Genomic DNA, 25,317 nt, shown 5'->3' on the forward strand with positions numbered 1-25,317 from the left:
GGTCTTCTACAACCTGGATAAATGCTGTCATTTCTGAATGATTTAGTTAGATGAAAATTACAATTTCTCTTCTGCTCTGATGGTTTAGAAAATTTAGACTAATTTTCACTGTTTGTTTTTTTTTTTCTCACTTATATCAAAGTGGGTTTGTATTGAACTAAATTAGACCTCAGCTTTTTCCATTTGAAGTGTTTAAAAAACCCCAGGAACCTTGCTTGTATCTAGGGACTGAACCTGAGAATTTGACCTCATAATTCATAACCTGATTTTTTAAGACAAAGACTAGAAGAGGCTCCTGATCAGTGATACCTGAAAGTGGGTTATACTTGCTACATAAAGCATTTGTTAAAGTGGAAAGTTTAGAAACTTTGTAAAGATAATCCCTCTGTACTACTCCTTGAATTAAGTGTAAATAACCTAATATATTGAGTCATTGTTCTAGCCTGATGGGGAAAATACAAAAGTGGAGTTATATACGTGGAAAAACCCTAGGCTCACCTCTGCATTTCTTTGACAACGGAGAGTTTTCTTTCCAGAAAACTTTGAATAAACTGGTGCACTTTATGAATGCCCTAAATGCTCAGTTTAAAAACATCATCTATTTAGCTTGCTCTGTAGATTTTATTGTGCAGAATCACTAATGCACTTGGCAGTACACAGTAGACAATATTAACAGTGTTAGAAACAGGTCTGATTCACATACAGTATAGATGAAGTGATAGCAAACTGGCATTTGCTATACGTAGTGTTTATTACCTAACACTTTGTAGTAAGCACAGCCATCCTTGGTTTGCCTCACTTATTCACACTCCAGGGAATTGCCTGGAAATACAGAGCCCATACACTTTAGCACTACTGGAATGATGCCGTTAGAAAAGTGCATTGCCTTGGAGTAACATGGGCAACCACAAGTGTCACAGCTCTGTCTCTGAGGCATGGGAACAGTGACAGTGTCCTCTGTGCTCCCCCCACACCCCGGCCAGCTCAGCCACTCAGGTTTTTCTTTGGGAATAATTAAGGTCTAGTCACCTGCAGCTCCATAAGGAAATGAGTACACAAGCAAGCTAAAGGCATAAGTCATGGAGCCTGAGAATCTCATTGATTGCTACAGTAGTACAGAGAGGGAAATCAGATGTTTCTGTGTCATTAAAAAACTGAAATTCTTTAGAAGAATTCACATGGGGAGAAAACATTAGACCATTTCATGCATGAGATGTGAGATGTGAAGGCCATTGAAAGCAGCACATTTTCAGAAGCTCATTCGAATGTCTCTTAACATGACATAGCAAATTATGGTCTAAAGATGGAAATTAAAACTCATAACAATAGCTTCCTCATTTCTTATCAGTGAGGGATAAACTTTCTAGATTAAAGAAGTGTAACTTCTTGTCATGTTAAAATCTATCACTTTATTGAGAAAGAAGGCAGATAATATATCAATTTAATCAAGGATTTTTTGTATATGCACAGGTAAAACTTACTTACACAAGGCTCTATTGTGCCAGGCCATAAATCCATCTAGAACTGAAATGCTGCTGAGGGTTAGATTTTTCTTGGAAATATCATTGTGAATAAGCTTCAATGCAGTATCACGTTTGGGACTTCATGTTCAGTGTACAGTCATGGAAGAAATCCTAATTAGACTTTGAACTTGCTTCAGGTCATCCCTAAAATTTAAATCAAAAAATAGCTAGTCAGAAAAAAAAAAATCACAAGGCTTCTTATTTGACGAGTACAAAACAATAATAAAAATAATAAGTATTTATAGAAATTAAGGCTTTTTCCATTTCAGGAGGAAGATGGCTTATTGATTTTTAACTGAAAAGAACTGATGAATTAATTGAAATTTTTAGTTTGGATTTATAATTAATCAAAAAATCTAGTTTAGGGGTTTTTAGGAATGATGCCCAGGCTAATGAGGAAAATCAAGAAGAGCATCTGTAAGACATGCCAGGGAGGACTGGCCTTCTTGTCCTACTCTGCAGGGATTGGAGCAAAGCTGTTGTGCTGGAAGAGAAGAGCTGGAGTAGTACTTGCACAGCCAGGTCCCTCTAAGTGAGGAGCCAGTGTGTACTGTTCAGGTGTTAGGCCAGTGTCTGCCATTTTCCACCTGACAAAATTTACCTGAGTCTTAAGCTCCTTGCAGGAAGGAGAACTGCTGAGAGGTATAAAAACCTGAGGGGTCAGGCCTAGGACAAGTATACTAAAAATATTTGTTTAGTGCATTGGTGCCTTGGAAAACCTTATGTGTTACCCCACGCTTCAGATACACCCCATCTGGGAAGAGTTTGTAGTTTAATCACAAGTGAGAGCTGCTCATCAGTAAATGTAAAGATCAGTGCAAAATGAGAAAGAAACTGGAAGTGTCAGCCAATTTGGAATGAGCTTAAATAGGAACACAGTCACTCAGCCGCTGCCTTCCTGTCTATGGACTGCTCCAGGAAACAGTATTGCCATAATGAGAAATGAACAGAGGACTTCAAATCCCTGCGATAAGCAGAAGGATTTTCCTCCACATGCAACCACTTAGCACTGCAGCTGTGCTGACAGCTTGAGCCTCAAATTCAGTAAATGCTAACCTGCTCCCCCTCCTCACATGTCTGAAAGAGAAATACACCTGCATGGGTGGCTGAAAGCAATGTCCCGTGCTGCTGTGGAAGTCAAAGCAGAATCCTGACCTGCTGCACGGTGCTAAAGCAGTTCCCCTGTGCTCAAGGAGCAAAAGCTGCCTAATCTTAGGAAGGGACTTACTGTTTCTGCTCATGTGCCTCTCCAGATGTGCTTCTCACAAGGGCTGTTTCTATACTGGCTCGGTATGTGACGCACTGCGATGTGACTTGGGAGCTTCCCCTGCTGATGCTGGCCGAGCTGCTGGCCGGCTGCAGATGTGTCATGGATAGGGATAGGATAGTGAGAGCAAGAGAGTCGATTCTCTCTCTGCATCTTATTTTGCTCACAGCAGGGTTCACACTGTTTCTCTGTTTCCTGGTCAGATGCATGAAGTTCTCATTTCTAGTTCTACCAGCACTGGTCCTGGGGAGTAGCACCTGTGCTGGCAGTAAAGAAACATGAAAAAGGAGCCATTGAGGTTGCTTAGCAGAAAGGAAGAGAATCCTCTAAAGAGAAAAGATTTGATTTTCCCATACCATACATTTCAGCTCTAGCCCCTATATAAATTACATATTGATTTCTTATCAGCCACAGAGGTTGTTGCTGACTTGTTTGCCAGCTAATTTGAGGTGTTAGTGTCATGATGCATAAATAGGTCAGTCAGCACGTTTGTATTTAGCAGCGCACACATCTGCACATGATTTTGTAATTTCCCTCCTAAATTCTCTGAAAGTACATATAGAAGGACAATTCTATGTTAAACAGTTTATACACTAAAGGAGTGACTGAACCAAGGCCAATTGATTTAGTATTCTTAGATGTACTTGTTAAACTGCTGTGCTGCCCCCTCAATCTCTGACTCCCTTGTCAGGATATGTGAGTCTCATTTTAGCTAGTGTATTAGTAAAATTGTTAAATAGTTTCAATTCATATGTCCAAAGTGCACCAGTACAGTCAAAAATCCTGTTCAGAATTTGGCCATATACTTCTAAATATTAATGGCAAGAATATATTGAAAAATATTAAGGATCTCCTTTCCATTCTGCAGAAAAATATCTGCTACTAATTCTGACTTCTTTTTCAATTGTTCTTTAATCTCATTAGCACAGGAAACATTTTCCTATATGTGATGATTCATATGCTACACTTCTAAAAAGTGGATTATTAGATGTATTTTCCCAAGTCAAAATTTGACTTGTGGAAATGCTACGAACCCTTTATCTGAAAGAAATAGTGAGGCTCCTGTTTTAAATTACGACCCACAAGGGGTGATCTTTACTTCAGTCTTTAAATTGAGTAAATCTGGAAATCTCTTAGAAGTGGTAATTCTGAAACCCTAACATACAGAGCTAAAGTAAAAGTATACTCTGGAACAGAATTTGAAATAAACATTCTGTAAACTGAAAAATAACAAATCCCTGCAGACCTGAATAAAAAGGTGGGATAATTCTGTATTTGGGGCTGCCATGGATTCTGTGTATTAAAAGCTTATTTTCCCAATCACAGAACGAAGTATGATTCAGAGTAAACATGGAAGATCTCTTAAGGACAGTGTATCTTCTAAGCTATCATTTTTCCAACTATAAGATAAATTAGAACTATTAATACCTGGAAAAAGAACACATGTTGTTGTTGTTCAGATACAGACTTCATATTTAGAAGTGTAATATTCTCTGAGGCAGGGAAGGGAGGTGAAAGAGAGAACCATGCCAAGAATTTCCTATTAATGTAGGGCTTAAGAGAAAAAGTATTCAGAGAACAGCAATATTCAGGAAGCAAGTGATGTACAATACAGGAAAAAAAAGTCATGACAGCTGTCAGTCTGCATAGGGGAAAATTCAAATAATATGTAGAATAAGGTTATACAATTCAGATCAGCTAACAGCTAGGTTTTGTGCTGCTTTTAGGTCAAATCTTCCTAGTTTATGTGGCATCACAATTAATTCCTCAGATGCTAGAATTTTGTTATTGATCATCTAAAAATTCCAGGAAATGTACGACTCCCAAATAATCAATTGTGAATAAGAATAAAAACAATATTTTCACAGATTTTATCCCACAATAAAAGCTGGTACAGCTTTGCCGTATTGAGCAAATAGTTTTACTAACTAGTAGAGAATACCTGGTTTGATTGTTTTAACTGATTTATGCAGGTCAGTGTTAAAGACCACTCATACATATTTACACAAAGTAGCCAGGCCTATAGACCTCTAAAATTAAGCATAAAAACTTAATGAAAGGCAAAGGTAAGCATATGCTAAATATTTTCTGAGACTATGTCCAAGCTGACAATCATGAATTGCCTAACAAAACATCGAATTTTGGACATGCTGTTTGAAATTGTATTCTAGTGTCACACAACTGTTGAGACCTGACTTTTTAAAAGGAAAAGATGTCTCACTGTAACAACTTTCCTGTTACATTAGAGGAAAACATAACTTAAGTCTTAACAAGGGTCAAGAAGCTATGAATTTAATGTAGGTAAAAAGCGACAGAGTTAAAGCTAAATACAGGGCAGACAGCATGCCAGGAAGAACACTTTCTGTGTTCAGAAGCAGAGAGTATTAGTACTGTCAGGTGATACAGTGAACCTGATGGATGGGCAGTGTAACCTGACACTGCAGATCATGAGTTCCCTTCAAAATTGTATTGTAGGGGAAATATTCATCCTATTTTTTTCACCTTGTATTTCATAGCACAAAATAAAATATTTACTCTTACTTTTGTGAAGACCTACTCTGCATCTGAGCCAATGCTCGAAACAAACTTGCAGATTCTTGTGAGCATAAATTCAATTAATAATGACAATAGATATTAAATTGTGGAATTCTACTGAGTTACAATACAGCAGATGACTTAACTCATTGATATGGCAGAATAAGTTAATTTGCCATTTACTGCAGAAAATGTAACATCTCTCCATAGCTACAGTATTTCTTACTTGAAATCAGTTTCACTTTTCTGAGTTATGCAGTTAAAATTAATACAATAAATGTAAGTATTAAGTATCTAACTGGAGAGTTAGAGCCATCTTTTATTTAATGTTATGATCTATTTGTGTTATCTTACCAGGGTATGCCAGTGGTATTTTGAGGAGTGATGTAAGCTTGCTGTGCCAGCTCTGCCTCTGTTGGATCAGAGCCACAGCAGGATGGCCCTAGGAGAGCTGATTCTTTCATATGGTCTTAGGAGAACTAATTCCTGTTATGTGGCTTCATGGTTTTTGTCTGGCTCAGCTAAAGCTCAGATCTGCCTGAAATATACCATGATGACACACCCAACGCCATCCTCTTCACGCTGTAGGCTTAACTCTTGTGGGCCAGTCATTATACCTTGTTAAAAGAATGCACTGTGAAACTGAAACTGCATCCTTGCCAAAGGAGGAATGATGAGGAAAATAAAAGTGTGGAAATCCAAACACCTTCAAAGCAGTGTTATGCAGTCATATGTGGTACACTTGACCAATGTTCCTTATAATTAGTAAATAAAGTCTCAGCAAACCAATAGCTGCGTTCATGAAAAAGCTGCTTTCCCACCTACATGCAATCTGACTCTTACTTTCTTATCTTAACTTTAAAGTAGCTTTTTGTCTTCTGTGACAGAGCTACTGCAGTTTGCACATTCATCTTTGTAGCACAAGGCACTCTTACTTCTTCAAGTTCTGGGTATGACTGACAGCAAAGCCCTCAGCATCAGTTTATCATCAGCCAAAACCAATCTCGTTCAAAAATGGCCTTTAAATTTGCTGGTTTATTCTGTGAAACAACCTGGCTGGCTGGCAGTGCAGGTGTTTCAGCGTAAGGGTTTCCGGTGGTTTAAGATTTGACAGACTCCAGTTGGTGCCCCTAGTTATTTGACAGTGATGTGGCGACACTGAGTGGTTGCTGATGAACAGGTTTGCAGTGATCATGCCTCTGTTTTCTGTTTTTGTTTTTTTGTTTTTATCTTTTCCTCAGGGGAAATCGCTCACATCAAAGAGGTTAACCAGTCTAGTGCAGTCCTACTAAAAGGATCACCTTGTAGCATGGAAGCAGACTCAAATCATTATACATACTTTGTAGCTCACTGATTGCCTGACTCAGAGGACAGTAGAACAAGATGTTGCATGAGCAAGGACCTGACTTGTTTTCTTTTGTGTATACTAAGGCATTACAGACTCCGAGGGACTCTCTAGCCTTTCGATGCCACCATTTCGAAAACTGTCTGCTCACTTCCTCCTTCATATCAAGCTGGATCTGTGTCTTTTTATTTTCTGCAAGCTGAAGTACAGTGAAAAAAAAGCTTCTGCTAGGCACAGTTTATTTAAAAAAAAAAAAAAATCAATCAAACCCTGGAAGAAATGTAAAAAATGCATATATTAATAAATATACATATGGCATCACATTTATTGCACAATAAATTAGCACAGAAGGTTTCATTTCACTGATGTATTCACATTGAGAAAGAAAGCCTGTGTCTTTGTCTGTTGTCTGTATATTCTCTGTTAATGTTTCTTGCATTTATTTTTATACCATATTTAAAAAAGAACACCTTTTACTCCAGATGTATTAAAGCTGATCCTTTCTCTGTAAATTTGTGTATGTTTATATTGTTGTTTTATCTTTCATTAAAAGATGCAGAATCTCTTTCCTTTGGGAAGTTTGAGATTTTAATATTGAATCTGAAGATTAGTCAAGAGCAAAATCATCCCCAAAAGTTACACACCTTGTGCTTTCTAAAAAGTGACATGAAATGGCATTTTCTTTCTCTCAGTGACACTTAATCAAACACACCTTATTGATAATCATTTACTTTTTCTTTTCTTTTTATCAAGCTAGCAGCAGAGAGACCTTTCCAGCTTGCTCATCATCACATAAGCAAACTTTTCTTTAAGCTAGACCCGTTCTGTCATAGTGCAGTCTGCACAGTGATTCAGTCTCTACCCAAGACCAGATCGACTGAACTGCATTTCTTTAGGAACGGACATGAACAAAGCTGGCTGAGAACACAAGTGCATATTTGCTAAACAGGAAGGACAGTATTTCTTCCTCCTTGTCACTTGTGATCCAATGCAAGGTTTTAAACTTAAAAGGTAGTGGTTTGCAAGTGGTAAGTGTATTGTCTGTAGAGCAAACCATGGTTAGTAACCCAGGAAGCTGTCATTTTAATTCAAGGGCTCTATTCAGGTGTGCTGTTGAATGTGTACAGCTGAGGTTAGTCACAGAGACCTATTGCCAGATTTCTGAGAGCATGTAGACGTTTCCCATGAGGTTGCAGATATGGATCTTTTGAAGCTAAACTGAGCTGTAACCAGAAATCTGCTTGGCCTAAGAAATAGCAGTTTTGACTGGCAGAGATGATGTAAGCAGGGTAGGCAGAACTCTGAATAGAAAAACAATGAGTCAAACAACAAAATGCTGATGCCTCCAGGGCATTGTAGGGTGCATAGGACAAACCAGCCTTTTTCCCAATACACAGGAGAGACTCAGGACAGCCAACTCCAGCACCATCTGTCATACTGACTTTAGTTTAATATTGAGAAACAGGAGTCTTGTTTTGAAGGGACTACCAAACCTAAAAATGCACAAAGTGTGACAGTCATAGACACAATAAGAATAAATTTGAATACAGTAATGCTAGAGTCACTTCATTTAACATCAGATACCTACCTGCATTGTTGCTGCTAGGGACAGGGCTCCTGCACAGAGCAGCTGTGTAGGCAGAAGGGAGCTGAGCTGCCTTCTGCAGGGAATGCTCGCTTCTCTGCTGGCTCTGTTGGTAGCCTGCTGCAGCCACAGCCCTGGCTGCAGCATCTCAAAAGATGTAGCCCGGATGAACCCAGGACAAAATGCATTATAAATCACAGTGAGTAGATGTTCCCCAGGTTTTGCTCTGTTGGGGTTTCTGGAGGTTTGGGATTTTTATTTGTTGTTTGTTTTCCCATGCCACTGTGTTTCTGGTTTCTAGCTAGGATGATAATCACTGCTTTCAAGTGTCTCAGGTTTTGCTAGCATAATTCTACTAAGCTTTTATCAGAAAACACTGGAAATGCCCCATGACAGCTTGAATTTGTCATGAGCTCCATCTAGGTCAACTCAAAATATTCACAGTCTAGGGAGGCCAGATGAATTTTAATAAATAGCCACACTGAACCCCAGATCTTAAACGCTGAGATTTAATTTTCCTTTACCACAGAAATGCAAGCTCTGAGGCATGAACTTGGGGCCAGGCAATCCACAGAAATTTGAGCTCTGTTTCACTTCTCGGTGCCAAATAGAGGTATTTATTTCCAAACTCCTGCTGCCACCAATTGCATCAACTGGTATATTGCCTGCTTTGCCTTAGGAGTTAACTGATTAGATACCAGGGTCTGCTTTGAAGAATCACTCCCTTCAAATAACTAATGTTTCAAATTCATGCATTGCGTACTTCATGCAACTTTTCCCGAAGATTTCCTCTGCCACCCCAAATCACTTCGCAACACCAACTGGCTGATAAAAAGATGTGGAGCATTTCTATCCCTGAACCCATTTTGTACTTGTGCTAGTTCTGTCATTTCAATAAACATGAAGTCACTATTGAATGGCTGTCTTTCCCTGGATTTGCACAGGTTTTAACACAGTGTCTGCAAAGTAAAAAGATGCAATACTTATAAGGATTTCAAAGTAGTCGGGGAGCTCTATTAAGGTTTTGTTTGAGTTTAGTCTCAAGTGATGCAACTCCATTGTTACACGAGTGAATTTGGCCCAAACAAAATCTTCCCTACCACCAGCTGATTTTTAAAGGATTTGTCTGCAACCTTTTGATACTTCACCTGATTACTGTCACCTGCCAATGATACCATACTTGGACTGAAAACTACAAATAGGCACAAACTTCCTTTTGCTTCCCCACAGAGAAAAAGCTAAATATCTGTTGCCACATTTATGTGAAGATCCACTTCCAGAATTACGATTAACTCAGATTAAGACTTGTTTGTAATATACCTGTTAGGAATTTCAGTGAGGCCACAAGTCTGCTCTGGTAAAAAAGACCAGGAGAGCAACCCAATCTGGAGGGGCCACTTTCCTGTCTCCTGGGGAAGAGCCATCAATCGGTGCCATCTGGCTTTGCCCAGGAAGCTGCAAATACCCTCTGTTGGGAGATATTAATTGTAATATTCATAAAAATAACAACTTAGTGCTGGGAACTTCCACCTGAGAAGCTGGGGTTCATCAGACACCTCGTTCCTCATGCATCCTTGTGCATAAAGCAGCTCTTAAACCTTCAGAGGAAAGAACTGTTTGCTGGTGATGCTGCAGCCTTGAGATGGCTTTGTGCTCCCAGACCAGCCTGGGAAGGAAACCAGCTGGTTGGATATATGTGAGCTTCCCTAGCACCTACCTGACAACAGCAAAATATTCACCCATTCTTCTGTGAGGTGCAATTGAAAATTGTCCTTCAACCCTACAAAACCAAAGAGGGAGGCACAAGGCCTTAAACAGTGACAAGAGAAATTGCAAAATGCTGAGCTAAACAGTAATGGAGACTGGCCAAAAATTAATGAGCTGGAGGTGAATACAAGAGTAAGAAGTGGGAGTTAATTGTAGTGACCAGAACAGAACCAACAAAGGAGGAGAACTGAGGAATTGAGTAATGAAGATTGAGAGGTGGAATGCAGCTGATGGATTCCCAGCCTGCTAGCCATAGCCATGCAGAGCTGGAATCAAAACCACTCAAAAGTCAGACAAGATCAACCGCAGCTGTCCCTTTAATGACCGTTTTTTCAACTAGAAAGCAGTTAATACCAAGTATCTATAATTACTTTTTTTTTCGGATTGCACCCCTTATATTGTTTGAAATAATGAGATAAATGCCAAGTAGTCTCCCAAGAAATAACAAACTGGAGGACTAAAATCAGTTCCAGACAATGAGACTTATAGGAGTGCATTTAGATTGTTTACTTATTAAAAAAAGAAAATAATGCCAAGGCAGACAACTAAACTGAGGGAAAGCTGTTTTTTCTTAGGTAACTGGAATGAGGAGTTGGGAATGACCAGCAATTTATGTGTGGCTCTTCCAATTATTTATCTTTCTGCTAAGTGATTAACAGCTGTTTGAATTTAGATTTTTAAATTACCATATTTTTAATGTCCCTTTTAGCTAGAGATGTTGTGCACAGAACTAACACTGGACTGATCAGGTGCATAAAACACAGGAGTTTTTCTAAAAGAAAGTTAATAGCTATAGGAACGTATATAAAATAAAACTTTAATCCCAAGATGTTCAAGGAAAATTATCAACAACTTCTTTGAACATATTCCATGTCCACAATTTATATAAGCAAATTGCTAAATGGTTATGATTGTACCAATCTGCCTTTTGATCTGACTATGCTGAATAGATTAATGCTTTTGTCTCCTGTGAGTTGAAGGTAGGCTGAATTCCCAATATCAAAGAGATGGAGGGGAAGCAAGGATGATCTCTCTGGGGCTGAGCTCCTCCTCCTTGTTCTGTTCTGTTCTGGACTGTAGAGTCCTCAGGTGACGTGTGCAAATAAATGGGTTTGTTTGTACAGACATCGGCTTGAGAGCTGCAGAGTCTCTCTAGTCATTATCTCTGCCACTATGAAGTTTATTTCCTGGTATCTAAACGAAATCTTCTTTGCTTCAATTTATCCATTTATTTTTGACCAGGCTGCTACAATCACTATAAAATGTTCCCTACCTTTATGTTCAAGTACATAAATGGCCATTGCAACATCACAGCCTCCTTTGCTTTCTGCTGTTTTACTGCTGTTTTCTGAAGTGTTGAATGACTTCATTGCTCTTCCCCAGGCTGGGGGGTGTTACAGCTTTCTTGCAGGACAGTGCCCAGAGCAAGTTGCAGGGCTCCCACGCAGGTTTTACAGGAGGAGGGCAGAGGATTGCTGTTGTACCTCTGTCTGTACACACAGCTGTGGAGATTGCCCTTTTTGCAGTAGATGGCCACTACTGAACTCTGCCAGCTTATGTATGTGGCACAGTGAGGCCCAGATCCTTTGCGCTAGAACATAGATGGTTGCTCTCCTTTGTGTGTAGCTGACTCTTCTCAGGTCAGTGAGGCCTCTTCTGCTGTCCATTGAATAGTATCCTCATTTTTCAGAGTATCTATCTCTTTTTCCAAGATCGCTTTCCTTTTTTGATTCTAACCTGTGAAATACTTGTAGTCCTTTTACCTGGGGGCATCTTTATGTATGGGTGAGAGTGAGGAATTTTCGGCCTGATTCTCTAAAGCATGAATGAGAGCAAGTACCATCATCACTATTTGGCATAAGGGATCAGTATGTATAAATTGTTAAGAGAAATTGCTGTGACAATAAATCCTGAGAACCTGCTCAAATGCTAGATGATAGTCCTTATTTACAAGTGTGGACATGGACGGTAAATATCAAATATTAAGACACGATTGTAAATGTTACCTTGTTAGTGGCATTTGCACAATTTTTATTGTACTTTTTCTTTGCTCCCAGAATATATTTTGCTGCATTCACCTTCATTGGCTCCTGTTAGATTTGGCTAGATTTTGAAATCTCTCATTAGATTCATCACAGATGTCAGCTTTCAAGATAGATACTATTTACCCCCCTTCCTCTTAATCTTGTGGCTGCTTCTTCTGCATGTATATCACATTAACAAGGCATTTCATTATGCACATATCTTTTATATCCACCTCTTTATGCCTTTCCCCCTTTCCTTTTTAACAGATGTGTGGCAATGGCATATTTAGTGTAACTTACTTTTCCACCTTTTTGCTGAGAGGAATGTATAACCTGAAATCTCTGACCCTTTTTGAGTTCATCTCTTCTGATGTGCTTATCTTTGTATGATTCATCTTTTCTTTTAGACTCTCTTTCTTCTCCTCCCCCTCAGTAACATCTTTTTTAGGATTCTCCATCTTTTATGTTCCTTTTCCTTTGTTCCCCTGATCCTCGCTCCATTGATCCCTCCTGTGTGTTCCTATGGTGCTCACTAATGCGCTTTAGACTTCCCTCCTCTGTTTAATCTTTCTTGGAATTGAAAGAAATTACAGGCTAAAAAAAAAGAAAAAGCATTAAAGGAAAAGCAGGCCAGTGCTAGGGCCAGGGCTGAAGTAGAATGTGCCTCTGACTGTGGTCTGATGTCAGGGGATCATCCTGCCTATGGGTGCCTGCCTTTCCCTTCCCCACCCTGCTTCCACCAGCTCTCCACAACTCCTCCAGCCACTGCTGCCCCAAACTCCTCTCTCTTGGAGATGTTGGTGAGGATTCAGACATAAGCACACAGAGGCATTTCTAAACACCTGAGGTACTGCCCCAAGCTCCTCTGTGCATCAGACAGAAGAGGTTCATAAAATCTCTACTTTGACTGGCAGCAGGATTAAGGATTAGGCATTCAAAAGCTAGTCTGGCATGCCATGGCATGGCAATAGATCATGGAGTGGCTGTTAGTAATGTTACCACCTTTGTTTAAACTGTTCTCCAAGTCTCTCTGTAAAGCCCTTGTACCAGGAGGGTCACACCCCCAGGTGTCCCTGGGCTGGGGGAGGGAAGGGGGCAGGTACTCATGTCATTCACTCCAGAAACTGCAGTTCCAAATAAATTGGGATCTTCAGTTTATTTCATGGTAACAGCAAGGTGAGGGAAGTCCACAGAGTGATGCAGAGAATCTTGGTCTCGTATCAAAGAGTCTATGGGAGGCAGGCAGGAAGATTTAAGCCCGTGACTAGGAAATATTTCTAAGTCCTGGTCTACACTGGTCTGGGAGGTAGCTGCAGTGAAGATAATGAATGGGCTTATGGAAGCTCATGTTGTACCTAAATCACAGATAAGGTTTTGAGGGTGAAGGGATATAAATGTGGAATTTCATCAATGGATAGACTTTATTTTAAATTATCTAGTGTTTTAAAAGGTGACACTAGCAGCAAAGTAAACTGCTAAAGATACTGTGCAGATAATTAGATAGATATTGCAAGGGAATTGGTTTCCAGAAAGTTTGGTTTAGGAAACAATTAAGGTTGCAATTCCTAGGTCATTTTGGGCAGCTCCATTTCTCTTTCCTGCACCTCGCCTGAAGTACTTCAGCAACCTTGCTGGATTCCTGATGAGCAAGGTCTTGCCTAATCTCTCTTCCATTGCTTTCCTTCTTAGTCTTTTTCCTCATCCTTTTCTGTCACTGTTGGACACCCCAGGCACGAGGCAGTAGCTGCTGCTGCTCTCCCAAGAGCGCGTTTATGTGCAGGGGGGGATTTTCATTACTATCTCTGTTTTCTTCCTATAATAATAAGACTTAAAATGTCATGCTTATATTTTCTTCCAAAGGGCTTCTTCCAAGGGCAATTGAAGTCATTCAGACCCATATCACCAGGTGTTTCTGTATACTTGTGTATTAGTGGTATTCATTTTATTGGGGGAAAAAAATAGCAAAACCAAAACAAAAATGTGGAAGTTATGAATTTTAGATATTTATTCTGCTGTTTGTCAGAGCTGAGTAGAAAAACAAATTGGCCTTTACTCTGCTTAAACCCCATTGCTGTGTTAAAACTGCACTTTGGAATTCCCATCTGCAAGGGGTATGGAGCATCTGCTGACCTTTCAGTGCCTCTGCTGGCATCTCTCACTGTATCTCCCTGCCCCAAACTCCCAGCGCAATTCCCCTGACATCAGAGATGTGAAACCTGTAAGACTGACTTTAAAGTACACTTGTTCTTTGCTCAGCAGGTACACTTGTGCTTGCTAGGTGGATGTCAGTTGTGGTACCTTTTTGGTACTGTAGCATGGGTTTGGGTCTTTTTTGAAAGATGGTTTGGACTTCTCCAGCCCCAGACCACACCATGTGCTGGGAATTCACGTTTCTTTCTAGAAAGCTTTTGAAGGCCTCTTTCCACCAACTGCATGGACCAGGAAGAGTGGCTTTGACCCCTTTGCGTCTTTTAATGAGAAAGAAAAAAGCAAGGGTTTGTAGGCCAGAAGACCTCAAGGAATAAAACAGAGAGAGGGAGAGGGAGAAGGAAGAGTATTAAAAATTAAAAAGAAGCATTAAAGTAACAGCTGGGATAGTGAAATCAAGGCCCACCACCTGCCTCTTGTTATAGCTATCATTTATTTCTCTATCTTGAGAGCAATCATTGATGGCTGCTCTCCTCCTACTCTGTGTTTAATGCTGTGGCTAGTGAAGCATCAGGAGAAAACAGAAGAGGAGCAAGAGACCACAGGACACCTGTGTGTTTGGTGGCATTGCCTGACATGGGGGACAGCACCAGGAAGACAGGAGGACTATGTTCTACGTACCCTTCAAACCATGTAGAGACTGCTGCTTTTATTTTTCATCCAAACAGAGATTTTGGACGTGCTGCCCCAATTGTGTTGTGTGAAAAAAAGAAGAAAAGGCCCTTCCATGCCCAGCGTGGTGAAAAAGTCCAGTGTTGCCCATAGAAGGTGCATCCTTTTCCAGTTCCTGAAAGCTCCTGCACCACGATGGAGTTCATTAATCATCGTTATTGAGGTCTCACAGTCTCGTGCATGCAGCAACAGTGGCAGCTGCGTACTTCTTACTCTGGCAGAAAGGATCTGTCAGCAGCAGTCCTTCCTGTGATGCAGAAACCGCTTCTCCTAACAGTGAACCCTCCTGGATACTCTTCTGTCGTATTGGTACAGACAAGGTAGCACCAGCACGGTTGGTGTATCTGTGCTGTTCTCATTCAATACTGCTAAAATTTTAATTCTGCTGAGGAAAAATGAATAACCTGAATGGTATTACATACTTTGACTTGTGTAATGCTGAATAGAAAAATACCGATGACAGAAATTTATTGGATGGGAAATTTTTGGTATCCATTATAGCCCATTATTTGGAAAATATAAGTAGAGCATAGAATCGGAAAGGAAGAAAGTTGAAAAAAATTTCTTCACTTTTTCCCTGCAATAATTCTGAAGTGATCATATGCCTCTTTTTTCTATTTATTTTTTTTCTGTTGCTGTGTCTTGCTGACTTTCGTGCCAAGAACTGATGTTCATAGAAAACAAACAAACCCGATTTAATTTTCCTTCTCTAAACCCTGAGCCATGGTGACAGTACAAGTTGCTGGGCAGCAACTGCAGTTTCACTTCCAGCATCAGCAACCAAAACATTTACCAGCTGTAAGGCGCTCCTTAAAGCCTTCTTCCGAGAAGCCGAGAGGAGGGGAAAGGGCTAAGGATAGGGCTGAGGATGTGGATAGAGCTGGGAATAGGGATAGGCATAAGGATGGGGCTGGGGATAGGGATCGGGATGGGGCTGGGAGCGCGGCGCGGCGGCAGTGACACCTGGTGGGTGCGTGCAGGAACGGTTCCGGGCGGGCCCACGCGGCGCAGAGGCTACTCCCGGCAGTTCCGAGTGGGAGCACACGGGAGAAGGAGGAGGGTGTATCTTGCCCGTTCCCGCGGAGGGACTGCAGGCGCTGCCTGCGCTCTCCTCTGCAGCTGCTTCTCCTGGGGAAGGAGCGGGATCCCGAAGCGGAAATGCAGGCTGAGGCAGACAGGGAGGCGAGAGCTGGAAGTGCGCAGTAGGTGCCGAGTAAGGAGGCTGGTATAGAATTGCATCGGCTCAATAGAAGTGGATGAGACCAACGCGAGTTTACTGATCATGAAATTTACATTTTACTTTACATTACACTTTACATTTCAGCTTAATGGCTTTAAGCTGAAAGCGGGGAGATTTAGATTAGATACTAGGAAAAAAATTTCACTATGAGGGTGGTGAGACACTGGGACAGATTGCCCGGAGAAGTTGTGGCTGCCCCATCCCTGGCAAGGGATGCCCTGGCAAGGGCAGGTTGGACAGGGCTTTGAGCAGCCTGGGCTAGTGGTAGGTTGGAACCAGATGATCTTTAAGGCCCCTTCCAGCCCAAACCATTCTATGTTTCCATGATTCTTCATATCCCTATGAAAAGAACATGGATTATTTTTGTTAGATTACACCAGAGGAGGGTGTCTCCATTAAGATGGTTCCCAGAAACCAATGTTGCTGCACTACAATGAATTAATTCTAGGTCTTTGGGATTGTATCAGGATACATTTGGCTTGTCTCAAGTTGACTTCAGTAGCTTTGGGCACTGATTTAAATAATGAAAAGTCAGAGTGCTGTGCCACTGAATGTGAAAGGAACCTGAAATGAAGAAGTAACAATGACAGGCAGTACATCAAGATCTGGTTTGAGTCTGGAAACACGCAGAGGCTGAGGGCTGATAGAAGAAGTAGTTACACAGATTTGACTGCAAGTGCCTGAGGAAGCCTGGGTATGTTCCTGGGAAGAAACAGCAGAGAGCCCCCTCCAGCTTGGCTGCCCATGGGGAAGGTGGGCTTTGAAGTCATGCATGGGAGTGCTACTTCCGGTTGTTCCTCTGATTGCATCCAGGACACTGGGATTTTGGTCCTGTGATCTGTAAGCAAACAGGCCGGCCAGCAGGAAACCCACTCCCATCTAGTTCTGGTTTTAGGGGGAATCTCTTAGCAAAGGCTAAAATATCAGTGGTTAACCACTGCCAGACTGCAGGGGTACGGTCTTTACAGCTCTCCCCAGTTCAGTTGCTATTTGTTTCTGAGAACGAGAATGAGAGACTGAATATAAAAACTGTCCTTGAATTCCATGGGCTTCCACTTGCATGGTTAAATTCTGTTTTGTGGGAGCTGCAAATACATGGGGTTCATTTGCACTGATTTTGGGCTGCCTTTCCCCTCTTCTCCAGAACCCCCCGACTGTGTGATGGGACTGATGAGGAACTCTGACTGTATTCCAACCTTTTCCATCTCACTTTTGCATATCACATTCCAGCTTTCCCAAAGAATCTGCAGTCTGGCTGTGAGGACAACAGGCAACCCAGGGCTATGCACCCTCATGACCTTGGATGCTGAACAATTCTGGGGAGGCTATTCTATGGAGAATCATGTATGTGGGGAGTTACTTTTCAGCTTTGAAACTCAAAATGCTTTTTTCCCTATTAGTAAGACAGCCAAGTTTCATAACATAATGTTTAATAAAAAATACATTAGGTATTTGTATGTAATTTTTTTTTATGTCTGGAATGGATGTTATGGAAAGCAATTGTCTTGGCTTTAGGGGATGGAGAGAAAGTTTGTCTTTGCTTGGATATATAGCACTCCCCTTTGGGATGGTGTCATTTGATAATTCCTGCCACATGTTCTCATGAGTAGGATGTTTTTGTTTCCTTACTGTGTCTCCCCCCAAGTCCTGCTGGGTAATATTTCAGAGGGTCACGGTCAAAAAAAGCATGTGACAGCTTCCAGATGTTCAAATAATCAAAGCGATCTGCAGATCTAAGGGAGCACACCAACAAACAAATGAAGGATAACTTGAAGGGCTGCAGTCTAGGTGGGGGGCCACATTCAGAGGTGGTGTAGCAGGCTGAAGGATAGTCTTTTAATATCTGGAGAATTCACTGATGTCTACATCACTTGCTAAAAATGAGACAGTCTGATGTGGCTGGGCAGGCAGTAGAAACCAAAAACATTGGATCTGGTTGTGGTTTTCCCGCAGCTTGGAGCAATGATAGCTTCCCAGGGGATTGAGGAGGGCTGTCATGGCGCAGCAGAGCTCTGAGCTGTGCTGGCTGCTTGGCTCCAGCTCGTGTGATGCAGCTGGGACTAAGAAACGTGACCATGCCCTGCTGCTGTCCACACCATCACCCCATCTGGGCATTTTCCTGGCTGAGGGGCTGGTGCCCAGCCAGTGCTGCACTCAGCTGAGAGATGGGAAACTTAAACTTGAGAAGAAACTTCTTCTCAGTGAGGGTGACAGAACACTGGAACAAGGCTGCCCAGGGAGGTTGTGGAGTCTCCTTCTCTGGAGACATTCAAAACCCACCTGGACACATTCCTGTGTAACCTTATCTAGGTATTCCTGCTCCGGCAGGGGGATTGGACTAGATGATCTTTTGAGGTCCCTTCCAATCTCTAGCATACTGTGATACTGTGATGGGAGGACGATTCTCAGAGCAGGGAAACATGCCTGCTTCTGGCTTGCTCCTAGCTGGCTTGTACAGGCACCTGTTTAGGTATTAGTAACTAGTTCAAAGCTGGGGTTTGGGAGACATTGAAAACCATTCATCGTCACAGGTGATTTTTGTTGGTCCATCCTTCCAGCTTTATAAAAACAGACAAGACAATTTAAAATGGGACACTGTATTCCTCTTTGGGAATGTAAAATCTTCCTCATAAAGAAACAAATAAAGCTTGTATTAGTCACCGTCAACCTGATGCTTGTAGAGGTGAATGAGGAGAGTTGTGTACCACTGTGCAGTGTGTACGGACCTGCAAGCAGGAACAGGAGGCTGCACAGCACTGACTGCTGTCATGCAGGCTGGGCAGTCCTCTCTGATCACAGGAGGGACAACACCCCCACCTCACAGGATCCTACAGCAAGTCTGCTGGTGCCTTTTCGCACTCTGGCATATGTCGTGTGGCACTGCCTCTGCGCTGATGGCACATCTTATGAAACAGATGTAACAGATGTGCTTTGTGTGTGCAACTGGCACAGCTGTGCTGGAAAATTGTTTTACAAAGCCTTCCATGTCAGTGATGGGGAGGGGCAAACATCATTATTACTATTATTATTATTATTATTTCTACTACTGCTATTACTTCTACTAATCTGTGTGCAAACAATGCTGGTTCAAAATCTGGCTCAGCTGCTGATGGAGAAAAGCAGATCTGATCACACCAAGGGAGCTGCTGGTGTTTTGAATGTTACTGTGACTCCTGCAGGCTGATGCTTTTGAAGCATAACTATTTGGGAGATTGCTACTGACTACTCTTTCCCCTTGGTAGTAAGGCATTGTGTGACTTTTCATGCAATCCTACACAGGCATTTTATGGTTTGAGAGGTAATAGTGTAGCATGCTAGCAAATTCAGTTCCACACTTGGAAAGCGAACAGCTTTGAGACAGTTGTCTGCCACCAGAGGCAGCTTTTGTCAGTCAGGTTCTGTGTTTCAGGTTCTGTTTCTTTTTTCAGTCAGGTTCTTGCATTCCCCAAGAATTTGGAGAACTTCTGGAAAGATTATTCCTTGGTTTTGTTCAAAGAATCCCTTTGTATGTACATAGCCGGGGAAAGACTAATACACTACTCATCTGGAAAATCAGACTATGGTGCCCATGTGTGTGGAGGGGCCTAAGCCTGAGAAGGGCATTGGCAGCAGTATAGGGGTCTTGGACAAGGCACACCATGACAAGGGCAAACACCCAAAAGTGAGGAGGATGCTGCTATGCACAAGGACACTGGTACCTGAATGCGCTGAAGGAAAGTGGTGGCCATGAAAAATTAGATCTGGGTCACACAACAAATATTTACTATGATGAGTCATCACTGTCCTGGTTCATGACTGTAAAACTGTGATAACAAGGTTGTTTCACGTTGTCAACCCTGAGAAGGTTTGGAGGCTTGTGTTTTTCTATGAGCTGGAGCATCAACATGTGCTTCCATCATTTATCATGTGGTTGTCAAGACTGCAAGCTCATTGCCCACGTCCACAGGGAAAGTTATAATTACTTATGTATGGTAAACTAAAAATGGAAATCATTCACTGCAGTGGAAGCTGACTCAAGAAGGACAGATCATCAGTGGGGAGAAGTGATAAGAGAAGTAAAGCTGCTGCATTGCAAACCAGAAAAGAGTGTGACAAAAAAACAAGTGGCCTCCATCTACTGTCTACCCATTCTCTGGTCATCCCCCCATCCCTCCACTAGCTACATATTTGTATGTTTTTATTTAAAAAACAGGCTAGGCAGCAGCATGGGGAGGGCTGGTTGGGGCAAAAGGAAAGCGGATGAAGGCCCTTTTCCCCTTGGCTTGTAAATCCATGCCTGGTCTCCCTTCAAGGCTTCGTAGTTTAGAAAGAATTGCAGTTTGTTCTTCAAAAGATGTGTCAGTCTGTTATGGATTAAGACAATATGCCTTCCACATTTACTGTCTTTGCAAAGACTGATTTTTGGAGGATTTGCTAGTCACTTCATTTCAGACACATATTTTAACATGTTCAGATTTCTTTGTGGTTAAACTTAGATCCTGTCCTTCCTGAATCCTATAAGGCTTGCTGTGTGGTGTTTGTCTTTTCATGGTCATTACTGATACATACCCACTGCACTCATTGTGCTCCACTAAAATAATTTTGTCAGGGTAAAAATTGCAAATTAAAATATTCTCTCAGAAGGCAGACCCCAAACATAGTTTTGTAACAAAAAATCCCCAATTGTTTCCAAACTGAACTTAATTTAAAATGAAAGATAAATATTTCCCTTTACTATTACCCACATGTGATCTTCCCAAAGATTCAGACATGAATAATCTCTCTAAATTTTCCAGCTATTTCAATATCCTGGCCACATTGAGCTCAGCCTGTGGCTCTAGCACCCATTCAGGAAAATCTGCAGGCAAGGCCAATGCCTGACATCTCTATCCATTAAAATCAGTGATCGCACATTTTCTACTTTACTTTCCCAGTTTTGGTTCCCTTTCATTTCTTGTTTGCAGCTGCACCTTCATTTTTCCCTTTTTAGTGAGAACTTGGGAAGTTCCCACTACTTTCCTGCCTCTGCCTCTTTTTTCTTTAGAATCTCTAGTCTGCTTGCCTTATTTTAATAGCCATCATTCTCATTCGTTGACTGCAGATTTTGGCCAAATCCTGATAATGTCAACAGAAAGGTTCTCCCTGGAATTTTAGACGTGTTTCTGTTGTGTTTTTTCTTTCCTCTCCTTCTTGCTGCCTGGCTGGCTGATTTAAACAAATATTTTCAGAACAGCTTGTCCTCAGTTGACTAAACTGGTAAATAATGGATAAATATAGTTTTGATTGGGAACAGCTTTCTGGCTAAGGATGGAATACAGCACTAAAGAAGAATTTTTCTCACCTTGAGTCATGGGATCTGGTTGGTTAAATTAAAACCGTTTACTTAACCTGCCTGTACAACACACAAACATCAGAGATGTCCTTTAGCTGTACTGATACTTTGTGCTGCTTACACTACAGTAGCTGCCACACCTGAGCAGTAATTCTATTTTGTGAAACAGAAATAGCCTGGCTTTCATTCCTTCTTCGTATCAAACCTAATTTATATACTTAAGTAAAGGCTCAGGCTTATTCTTCCAAGTCATTCCTTCTTTATTTTTTTTCTCACCCTCTGGAAGGGAAATGTTGTTCTGTCATAAGCCTCAAGCTTCTACGTGTATAAATTCATCAATGTCCTAAAGCTGGCTACCTACCTCCATAACTCAATCCTGCTATAACTGTACTGTCTTCTTACCAAAATGTACTTCACCAAGCCTACAAAAGGGATGTTGCTATGTTTGTTCGGATTGCCTTTGAAGCATGCGGAGGACTTCTATAAGTATTTTTCTATGCGTTTATTCACACAGAGGGGCTAGAAATATTACAGTGTTCTTGATATACGTAGTAAAAGTAAAAACCCAACTTGCAACAGTAATATGAATACAAGTCTTGTATTTTGAATTTTGATTGTAATAAATTACAGCAATAGTTCACACAACCCAGCTATTATCTCAGATTGTCTCTCTGCAGAATCACAAAAACAATCTGAGTCATTCCAACTTGATTCATGTTCAGTTCCTGTTTGGGAAAGCTTCTCTCACCATCAGACCGCCTCGTAACTTTTTTTTCCTGAGAAAGCTTAGATTCTGTACAACAGTCCCAGAGCCTATGGTGGGTTCTGCAGCATGAATCATGGAAAATATGCATCCCTGGTTATTTGTAGCTGCTTATTTTTGCAGAAGTCCATGTGGAAAAAGGGCCATGTGATTTTGTTCTACGCAATACGTGTGTCTTTTTGGCACTCTAATGGGAATTGTTTAATAGAGACTAATCAAGCATATCAAAAGATGTCAGTATCTGAAAGAGGAAACAGAGGTGGAGTTGACATGTAGAGCTGAGATTGAGTATGAACCAGTTTCAGAGAGAAAGAGAGTGAATTTGCCTTTCTGAATAAAGCAAGGCCTCAGAGAGTTTCCCTGTTCTCCCAGAGAGTTCTCCCAGAGCACTCTTCATGGTCTGTCACTAAATTCTTGTGAAACCTCTATTCGTCTTTGTTGTGGTTTCATTTCACCTACGTATAAGATGTTAATTCAGCTAGTACATGCAGAACATATTATTTCAAGTAGTTCACGGAGCTGATTAATTAATAAATAACTTTGGCAGTATTACCTGAAAAGCATAATAGAATCAGAGAAAATGCCTTCTACTTGCCAGCCTTCCTTACATCATTTGAGAGACCTCTCTCTTCTGAGAGAGCTCCCTCTTTTGATCTGAAAATACAGAACAGTAACTCCATATAATATCTTAGACATGAAGTGAATAATAATGTATAACTTCAAGGAAATGAGGCTACACAGTATAATGATGATACTAGCTATCATTTCTGTAGTTGAACAGCTCAGCAGTGAGCACCTTTGCTTCTGATATGTCCTGCAAAAATATGGAACTCATTTTACTATTAGTAACAGAGGCAGTATTAAGGGCCAATAAGAGAATAAAATCATCAAAACATTGGCAGATGTTGCAAAGATTAAGGTTATCATATATAATGAGGATTAAAGGAATTCAGAAGAAAAAGACTGAGGTGCTTTGTCATTTGATGTCAGATGACTGAGCAATAGTCATTTATCCAGCAGGGAAAAGTAGTCTGATGCAGAGAAAAAAGGTGTAGGGGCTGCGCATACTGTCGGGAACACCCTCAACCGGGGATCAGTGAGCTTAAACGGGACATGCCGGCTCATGTCCCAGGTATCAGCTGGATAGGAACTCCAGGGTAAAACTGGTCAAAAACTAATGTGACTCCTGGGATCATGTGTTTTTGGCAAGGATGACTTGTTTCCTCCATATGTGTGCTGGGCTCCAAAGCATGGTGTTTGCTTTAGGCACTCCTAAATGCTGACAGAATTCGAGACAGGATGCAGACAACAGCTCTGAGAGCAACCAAAAGACCAGAAAGCACCTTCTCGTAGAAGCTGTAGGCACACATTTTTTTAAGTATATCCAGAAAAGGTTAGAGGGTTACTGGTTACAGACGGTAAGTATTTACTTCAAGACTAACTCTCTTCCAATCTAACAAATAAAGATATAAAAAGATCTGGTGGCTGGAGCTGGACAGATGAGCAGGAGGAAAAGGCTACACATTTCACCAGGGAAATACTTTGCTACTGGTGTGGATGGCACTCGGTTCTTGTGGCTTTTCTACCATTAGCAATTTTTAAATCGAGAATAGATGTTGTTGGGTTTTTTTAATCTAACACATGTACTCAAGTTTAAACTGGCTCACATTCAAGGATGTTCTGTGTCCTAAATTATGTGGTTAGGTGGCCACATGGCGACTCCTGGTTTTATAATCTGAAAATCCTTTTGCTCTGACAAATAGGAGTGGAGGAGCTTCTACTGTAACTGAGATTTTGGATTAATGGATGCTTGTCGTGTTTACTGGGGTCAGCACTTACCTTTCTTCCTTCTCTGAACCAGCTTAGCACTGACTGGTCCTGGCTGCAGAGCTGCACACTAGGCAGACCTGTCCTGCCTAGCCCAAAGATGCTCCTTTTTCACTTATTTCTCTCCTCCCAGGCTGGAAACCCACATTCATTTTTCCGAGGAGCCAGGAGCCACCTTGAACCGGGGAACTTCTGTAGCGCTTTGAGAGTAACCATTCACAAAGACCTCACAGCTCTGAACTACAGCACGCACAAAGAACACTTTTTTTCTAGCGACTACAAAATGCTGCAATAAGCTTTGCTCAAATGAAACCTCTATTAGCGGTAGTGGAGCTTTGTATGTTAGTCACCAAGGATTTGACTATCAGATAATTGTGATTATATGTTCTCTTCAGAACAACTTGCATTATTTAAGAAGAAAATCAAACTCCAATCAAGCTGTTCAGAGAGTTTGAGATATTCAGACGTAGAGCTCCCAGCTTCCCTGTTTTAGCCATTGGAATATAGTGCAAGATGCTGCTAAGCAGGCAATAGTCTCAGGATTTTTTGCAGTGACTGAAATTATAAATACAGAAAGTTCACAGAAAAGCCTGCTCTCGTGAACTTTCAACCAGCATTTGCAAAGTAAGAAGCCATAGATTATTAATATAATAAATGGATGCATATCTGTCCAAATGTTTAATAAAGATAATATAATATGTGAGAAGCATGAAACAAGTCATTTTCCTCTGCAGTAAAAATATATTTCTTCTATTGGATGCAGGACAATGTCAGTAGCAGTTGAAACCTGTTGAAGTTTTCATCTTCAGAAAATGATACTGTAACAAGAATCGTACCAAAACCACAGATCTTAGAATGGGAATTGTCAGGTTTGAGGAGACCAAAATTTGACAAAGTAATGGTTGAATTCTCTGTAATTAAGAAATATATATATATGCACATACACACACTATTTAAATAAGATCTTTATACCAAAAGGTAAACTGAATCATGCAGTACAATCCAGAAAAATCTGTTTTTATAAATACTCTTTGATCCCAGGAAGACATGGGGACAGCAATGCTTTTGATTTTAAAAGGTCAGATCACCTGTTTCTGGTTGCTTTGGCTATTGGAGTATGGCTGGGCTGAAAAGGCCAACACTTATTTGGCCTGCAGTTGCCACACACCCTACAACTGCCTGCTTCCTGCATGTGCTCTCTCTCTCCTGCAAAGCACTGATCAAGGACACATGAATGTTACCAAGCAAAT

The 25,317-nt window shown here is 41.1% G+C and overlaps 1 protein-coding gene across 7 annotated transcripts in view; it reads left to right on the forward strand.

The window, feature by feature from the left end:
* Positions 1-24,362, forward strand: part of RGS7 (regulator of G protein signaling 7) — a gene marked incomplete at both ends in the record, with an annotated part of 251,354 nt that extends 226,992 nt beyond the window's left edge. For 6 of the 7 annotated variants that reach the window (XM_080615559.1, XM_080615561.1, XM_080615555.1 and 3 more), the window contains one exon: positions 6,567-7,172. In XM_080615559.1, coding sequence (XP_080471685.1) covers positions 6,567-6,617 — 51 coding nt within the window. Of the gene's footprint in view, positions 1-6,566; positions 7,173-24,200 lie in introns of those variants that run through there. The other variant, XM_080615558.1, reaches the window with a different exon arrangement.
* Positions 24,363-25,317: the final 955 nt, after the last annotated feature.

The sequence above is a fragment of the Psittacula echo genome (genome assembly GCF_963264785.1).
Source record: "Psittacula echo genome assembly, chromosome: 4".
Classification (NCBI taxonomy): domain Eukaryota; kingdom Metazoa; phylum Chordata; class Aves; order Psittaciformes; family Psittacidae; genus Psittacula; species Psittacula echo.